At 36.2% G+C, this 8007-nt stretch overlaps 1 protein-coding gene across 1 annotated transcript in view; it reads left to right on the top strand.

Annotated features, from left to right (window-relative positions):
- Positions 1-212: 212 nt before the first annotated feature.
- Positions 213-8007, top strand: part of Ino80 (chromatin-remodeling ATPase INO80) — a 16519-nt gene continuing 8724 nt past the window's right edge. Inside the window, exons 1-21 of the mRNA XM_011502321.1 lie at positions 213-461; positions 1068-1215; positions 1304-1380; positions 1470-1678; positions 1839-2012; positions 2081-2371; positions 2462-2790; positions 2911-3124; positions 3190-3277; positions 3349-3640; positions 3724-3926; positions 4008-4148; positions 4231-4346; positions 4428-4723; positions 4823-5249; positions 5481-5727; positions 6616-6743; positions 6816-6910; positions 7291-7363; positions 7512-7670; positions 7751-7853. Coding sequence (XP_011500623.1) covers positions 329-461; positions 1068-1215; positions 1304-1380; positions 1470-1678; positions 1839-2012; positions 2081-2371; positions 2462-2790; positions 2911-3124; positions 3190-3277; positions 3349-3640; positions 3724-3926; positions 4008-4148; positions 4231-4346; positions 4428-4723; positions 4823-5249; positions 5481-5727; positions 6616-6743; positions 6816-6910; positions 7291-7363; positions 7512-7670; positions 7751-7853 — 3943 coding nt within the window. The 5' untranslated portion in view covers positions 213-328. The remainder of the gene's footprint in view (positions 462-1067; positions 1216-1303; positions 1381-1469; positions 1679-1838; positions 2013-2080; positions 2372-2461; positions 2791-2910; positions 3125-3189; positions 3278-3348; positions 3641-3723; positions 3927-4007; positions 4149-4230; positions 4347-4427; positions 4724-4822; positions 5250-5480; positions 5728-6615; positions 6744-6815; positions 6911-7290; positions 7364-7511; positions 7671-7750; positions 7854-8007) is intronic.

The following is an 8007-nucleotide window of genomic DNA, read 5'->3' as shown; positions in this document are numbered from 1 at the left end:
AATAATTAACAATGCAATTAAGGCAGCATAAGTGAATTTTGTTTGGCATAAAAGACTTGTAAGTAGATAATATTCGATTAATACGTAATTCGACCCGACGATTCATAATTGCTCGTGGAAATCAAATTTATTATTACATTCCAACTTGATTGATCGAATAGGCAAAGTAAATGAGAATCTTCTACGGGGCCGAAGGAACGATCATTTACAAACTTGCAACGCAATGGTACGTAAGGCCGATTGATGAGTTGGTTTAGCTAGAAATTGAAACAAGTGAAATGCGGAAATGCGCTGCATCGAATCAAAATCGAATGGCAATTGACGAGCGATGAAGAAGGGAAACAAGCCGCACGAGCACGTCCTAAGATCGGCAGAGCTGGAAAACGGAAACGATGGAACGCAATTTTCGCGGCGACAGCACCGAACCGCAGCGGCAGCGCCATCTACTGAAAACAAATATGGTGGCTAACAATATGCCCTATCCCTGCCCTGCTTTTATGGCACGCCAAATGCTTGCGTTGTTGAAGCTCCTGTTCGTATTATGTATTTCCCGTCCGGCGGTATATCCCATTTCGATGTGACTCGGAGGACAGCGCGTTTTGCTGCGACCGCGCCTACATATCTGGTTAAATAAAACGCGGCTCTTTCGTAACCAAGCCGAAAGGTGATTTTCACATTACAGTCCAATATATAAACGTGAAGTTAAAACGTTCGTGGCGTCTGTTATTTATTTTGCCTTTCGCCTTACATAATGGAAAATCCAATGAGATTACAGTAGCTCACAGCATAGCACGCTTAGAAATGGTTCATTTTTTTCTTTAGTCTGACGGCAATAGGCATTACAATACTCCTCGTACCATCACGTGCATGTTCTCCACTATCCACTATATTATTCTTTTATTTTCGTTTAATTTAGTTGAATTTTTCAGCGAGCTCTTTTATCACACATTGTTGGTGTACTTTATGTATTATGACCATTAAGTTTTTCTTTATCATGCTTTTTCACATTATTGCTTATTTAAGGATATTTTTTTTTTGAAGTATTAACGAAGAATGTTGTTTTAAAGATTTTGAAACTGTTATGACTGACCGAACTCGAGCGATGGGATTAGAAGCAGAGATGGCTGCTCCGTTGCATTTACAGCGACTGGAGCGCAGTTTAAATATACAGCCTTTTTTAAGTCAAGTTAACGACCTTTTTCAAGAGCAAATCAGGTATTGATTATTTTATCATAATACAAATTGTTAATAATTTTATCAGCCTGTAAATTATTGTGTGCGTGCGTTGAATTGATGTTTACAGCGACGAAGATGAGTCCTCCGAAGACGAGTCTGCAGAGTCGGAAACGGATATCAATGAGTTAATATCGCAGAAAGATGGTTTGTTTAATAAATCTAAATAACGTCTAAATGTCTTAATTTTAATAGAGAATTGCATGTAATTTTTTAATCCTAATTTCTTTCTCAAGAAAAAAGAAACAATAAGCTACGTTTGTATAATATGAGTAACGTTGGAGAAGAAAGACACTGGTTACAAGATATTTTGTTAAGCGATGGAACCGATACTTCTTCGGGCTCGGACACGGATGGATCTATAACAGAAGAGGATTTTCAAAATATGTTAAAATTTCATATGTTGAGGAAGAAATATCAGGCCCGTTTCTATCAGAAGCCAGAGGTAAATAATTACACGTCTCTATCTCTCCCTCTCTATCACTCTCTCTCTCTCTCTCTCTCTCTCTCTCTCTCTCTCTCTCTCTGCCCCTTACTATCATAAATTATAATAACATTTGTTAATTATTAATTTAACATAATTTCTTTTTTCTCCCAATATAAAGAACATACAGTATCAGTATTATGGAGCAGGATTATTGTCAAATTATGACAGATTTTTAGAACATCAGAAACTTATCGTAGGAAATAAAAAGAAAAAAGAGAAGAAACCAGAAAAGAAAGTAGTAAAAATGAAAAAAGAAAGAGTTACACACCATAAGGTTTCCCACGATGGCAAGGTAATTTATCGTACGTATGTTTGGTATCTTGAGTGTCAGTGGATTAATAATGATTTTTTTTTCATTAGCAAAAATATCCTGACGAGAATTGGGATAAAGGGAAGACACAAGATCATTTAGATGACTCAGAATTAGAATTAGTTTTAAAACATCAACCGCGAGGCCGTGGAAGGAAAAAGCATAATAATAAAAGTCCAGAGGTGATGGCCATTCGGAGACGTAAAATTTGGGTAATGATGTCGAAGAAAGAGCTTGGTAAGGTTCAGAGGGCCAAAACTAATAATCATAAGGAAATGCTTATCAGTTGCAAAAAGGTGGCCCAACACTGTATGAAATATTGGAGGCAAAAAGCTATGCAAGTAAGTATTCGAGCTTCTTCATCAGCGAAAGATCATCCAATCATATATCAGTGTTTTTATCGTAAATTTTGTTTATTATGTTTTCGTCAGTCTCAGAAAAATATGAAAGAAACGATATGGAGAGCAAAGAGATTGACTAGGGAAATGCAATCTTATTGGAAACGATATGATCGCGTGGAGAGAGAAACCAGAAGAAGATTGGAAAAAGAAGCAGAAGAGCAACGTAAAATGGACGTTGAATTGATTGAAGCAAAACGCCAGCAGAGAAAGTTAAATTTTTTAATTACGCAGACCGAGCTCTATGCTCATTTCATGTCAAGAAAATTAGGCAAGGCTTCTCCCGAAGAGCAGTTACGGATTTTAAATCAACTGGATGAAGAAAAAAATCCAAGACTTGCCAGCATCGATGATTACGATAGGTTCGTCTTGCTGTATTTGCACGTCCATAAATTTTGTGTTTCGACACTTTAATGTATGTATGTATGTATGTATATTTTAATGTACTTTCTTCCTTTTGCTTTTCTTTCACCATTATACAGCGAAGCCATGAAGCAAAAGGCGAAAAAAAATGCAATAGATGCATTTGATAACGAAAAGGCGAGAACTCGTCAATTCGATCCAGCAACTAATCAGGAATTACGCTTAAGTGATACTCCAGAAACGTTAGAACACCCTCAACCGTCAATTTTCAAAGGAAATTTAAAAGGTTATCAATTAAAAGGCATGAATTGGCTAGCAAATCTCTACGATCAGGTATGATTAATTCCTTACGACGAATCGTTGAATTAAACTTTTCTCAACAATTATATCCTCCGTAGGGCATTAGTGGTATTTTAGCTGATGAAATGGGCTTAGGCAAAACCGTTCAGTCCATAGCTTTTTTATGTCACATTGCTGAGAAATACTGTAAGCCGATAATTAGAATAATTACGATAATGATTGGAATATTGTTGTTATATAATTGTTGTGAATTGTAGCTGTGTGGGGACCATTTTTAATCATCTCGCCCGCTTCTACGTTGCACAATTGGCAACAAGAGATGGCACGATTCGTGCCGGTGTTTAAAGTCGTACCCTATTGGGGTAATCCTCAAGAGCGGAAAATTTTACGCCAGTTTTGGGACACCAAGGATCTACATACAAAGGAGGCATCGTTTCACGTCGTAATCACGAGTTATCAATTAGTTATAACAGATTATAAATACTTTAACAGAATTAAGTGGCAGTATATGATTCTTGATGAAGCACAGGCGATTAAAAGTACTAGCAGGTAGACTTTCCTGATAATTCGTTGTTCCTTTGAATTAAACAAACGCACATTGTGGAGATAATTTTATTAAAATGTAATTTCAGTATGAGATGGAAACTTTTATTGGGATTTAGTTGTCGCAATCGTCTACTGCTCAGTGGCACGCCAATTCAAAATAGCATGGCCGAGTTATGGGCCCTTCTTCACTTTATTATGCCTACCTTATTCGATTCCCACGATGAATTTAACGAATGGTTTTCCAAAGATATCGAAAGTCATGCTGAAAATAAAACTGGAATCGATGAAAGTATGCGTAGAATAAATTGTTCTGCCTAGTGGTAATAATTCATTGATAATTGTATTAATTGTATTAATATACTTGATTTAGAACACTTGTCAAGGCTTCATATGATCTTAAAACCATTTATGTTGCGAAGAATAAAAAAGGACGTAGAAAATGAATTATCCGATAAAATTGAAGTAATGGTTTATTGTCCGCTTACAACAAGACAAAAATTACTTTACACGGGTATCGATATTGTTATTTTAATTTACAGGCGCGCGCACCCTTCGAACGGATAATAAATAATCTATCCCTTTTGTTGTTTTAGCATTGAAAAAGAAAATTAGAATAGAGGATTTACTTCATTATTCGGTTGGTGATAGCGCAACCAATGATAAAAATTTTACTTCGAATTTAATGAATCTAGTCATGCAATTTCGTAAAGTAATGCCAACCTATCAGTTTTACCTGAAATTATTATAAAAATTATAAAATCCATTATAACGAATAATAATATAATTGCAGGTTTGCAATCATCCAGAACTTTTTGAACGCCGAGATGCAAAGTCACCATACTTCATGCGCACGGAACTTTTAGAATTACCATCATTATTATATAAAGAGGACATTATGAACTCGACTGTATCGTCCAAAGAGCATCTGTTGTATAATAAATTTTTTATATTTGCTACCGAATACATTTATCGAGCATTATGTGGTGATAACGACGGCTCAAACACATGCTGCTTCTCGTTCGCTCGATTTATCAATTTATCGCCAATGGAATTAAATAGTATTTTCATTACTGGAATATTATTCAGGTAATATGGCTGTGGAAATTTAATAAAAATATACGTACGTATAAATACATGTAGGCTATCATTATTAAACATGAAAATCCTTTGTATTCATATGAACAGGTTAGGCCATTTAGCGCAGCATATAAAAGTTATGAATGTTAAGCGACATTTGGAAGATTGGTTGGAACAGGGCTCCATATCTTCTAATATTATGTGGCTTCTGACAGAAAAATTCAATACATCTTCTCAAATGGCTAACGACTTAATATTTACGAGAAGCATTTTGTACGGAGATGCCGTGTATACGCACGCAACTCATTCGATTAATTCGATGCCGGAAACTGTCGCTCATCGTATACTTCGTAGCAGTAAGAAAGCCAATCAATCGATAAAGCTTCAAAGATCTATTTGTTCCGTAAAGATAGAGCAAGGCGAAGAATTGAAAGTTCCGCTATTGCCCGAGCATCCGCATACGCCAAGGACACCAATCCTAAGGCATTGCCAGCAAATATCATTACCGGCATTTCTCTGCGATAAGATACCGAAGGTGCGCATATCTTTTTAAAAAATTACGATTACGTTATATCAAATTATAGATCACAAGTAGCACAAGCTTATCGCAGCTGTTAATAATAATCATCTTTACGACAATTGTTTAATGTCATTATAATACTTTGAACGTACCAATCATTTCGTAAAGTCGTAATTTTTTAAACTTATTTTATGCGTTAGAACGCATCCGCTCTCTTATCCGAATTTGGACACTTGTATTTTACAGGTCCTAGCTACCTCGAGGAAGGTTTACATTAGCCATTGTGCCGCGTCGCGTGCTTGGCAGATGCACGAGGAGTGTGGTGGCTTAAGCGGCAAAAGAATATTATGGCTCGGTTGTGATTTAGCTCAGAGCTTACCGCAAAATCGTATTCATGTACGTGCAACACTACCAACGCAATTTTCATATCAACATGTCGGAGGTTTGGCCGCTTGTCGCCCAATGAATGGATGGTCGAATATTATAGTACCAGGTAACGATAAAATAAAATGCGATCCGATCATTTGAGCGTTAAAAGGAATATTCATTGCATGAAATTCGAAATATCAGCATCCTTATGTATTTGCAAATTCATTCGATCATTAAAATTATTAATTTTTTTTTTTTTTTTTTTTAAACGAAGCTCGTTAATACATTGTTTCTATAATGGTGCAATGATTTAAATGGTATAAAATTATTTAGCACGGCATTGAATGTCAGTTATAATACAAGAATAATTGTTTAAAAAAGTCGAGTATAATGATTCAATAATTGTTATATAGTTAATTATCTATTTTGCTTATATGTGTTATGTTATGCTATTGGAGTATTATAATTTGTGAAATGAAGATATTTATAAAATATAAGGCCATGCACAAAGTTTCTTTCTTAATTGACGACATAATTAAATTGTAGAAATAATTTTTATTGTTTTTTTTTTGTTTTGTTTTTTGTTTTGTTTTCGTTTTCGTCTAATAATCAGAGCTTAAATCAAATAACTTTTAAAAAATATAATAACTCAATTTTATGTATTTCTAAAATAGTGGTAAAATGTCCTTTTATCATTACCGATCGACATTACTTAGATTTATATTTGTAGTTGAGGCTATGAATTAAACTTATCTATATTTTATATAAAACTAAACTTATATACTTGTCGAATAAATGATTGGATTAAAAAGGAAAGATTTTATTGTGAATAAATTAAGGGGCGCGAAGCCTCATAATCGACCATTTATACGATACCCTTAGAGTGTATTTGTACATTCATTAGATTTAATCCTTTTTTCATCGTTTGCTCGTTGGTTTATTTATTTATTTGTTTACTTATTTATTTATCACTCTATTTCTCTATTTGTTTTGATATTCACTTAATTTGTAGATAAGCAAACTTTAGTGACTGATGCGGGAAAGTTATCCGTACTTGACAATCTCCTGAAACGGCTCAAAGAACAAGGTCATCGCGTTTTAATATATTCACAAATGACTAAAATGATAGATTTATTAGAGGTTTGTAAGCAATTATAAAATCAACATTCACACACCCACGAGCAATTAAAAATGTATTGGCTCTTTCTATAGGAGTATATGTATCACCGAAAACATACGTTTATGAGATTAGATGGTTCCTCAAAAATTTCCGATCGTCGTGATATGGTTGCCGATTTTCAAAAAAGGTAATAATACTTATCGATCGATCTCCTCATTGTATTAAAAATAACAACGAATCGTATAACGATTATTTATTTATTTTTTTATTATTAATTATCTTGAGAATATTTAAATTTAACAATGGCAGTGCGCGTGTCAATTATTACGTATACGCAACAAACTGTGCACGTAATGAAATTATTCGGAATGCCAAATGTACGGTGTTTCTCGTGGCATTCTCATGGCATCGCGAATGATAAGAGTAGATAGAGTAGCGAAGAACGATCTTCGCGAATAAGCTGCAATGTGAAAAAATTACATATTACATATGCTTAAAAAAAGCGCTGAAATGTGCAGCGTTGCCAAACGCACGAAAGAAAAAAGATCGTAATCGTCTGCATTTCAGGACGGATATATTTGTCTTTCTACTGAGCACCAGAGCTGGAGGCTTGGGAATCAACTTGACGGCTGCGGACACGGTACGTGCCTTCGGGTTATCGACCAAGACCTTAAAATTTCGTAGACGCTCGTTAACGAAACGCAAGTCGCGGCAGCGCGCATTAGCGAGTCGCTTGTAACTAGCGACGCTAGCTGTGCCGCACCAGAGTAATGAAATTTGACCCGCAGGTGATATTCTACGACAGCGACTGGAACCCAACCGTGGACCAGCAGGCAATGGACCGGGCACACAGATTGGGCCAGACGAAGCAGGTGACGGTATATCGGCTCATCTGCAAGGGCACCATCGAAGAGCGAATTCTGCAACGCGCCCGCGAGAAAAGCGAGGTTCGGCTCATCCACTTGGCTAGAATGGCGAGTCGGCAAAGCGCGTCAACGGCTATGAACAATTCACCTTTGCATTTCAGATTCAACGTATGGTCATTAGTGGCGGTAACTTTAAGCCGGATACGTTAAAGCCGAAGGAGGTGGTCTCATTGCTGCTCGACGACGAGGAAATCGAGGCGAAATGTAAGCGCTTGCTGCTTTCCTTACTCGATACTCGAAAAAACACATTGAAAGGAAAGTATCGGGCAATCGGATACCCCGCTATATCGCACCAAGTGGCCCTGCATCGACTCTTCTTCAACGAAAGCGAAACCGAAACCGACTTGCGGTACTCCCC

This window comes from Ceratosolen solmsi, unplaced genomic scaffold (assembly GCF_000503995.2).
Source record: "Ceratosolen solmsi marchali unplaced genomic scaffold, CerSol_1.0 scaffold10, whole genome shotgun sequence".
Classification (NCBI taxonomy): domain Eukaryota; kingdom Metazoa; phylum Arthropoda; class Insecta; order Hymenoptera; family Agaonidae; genus Ceratosolen; species Ceratosolen solmsi.
Note: the sequence above shows the minus strand (reverse complement) of the source record. Positions and strands in the feature narration are given on the sequence as shown.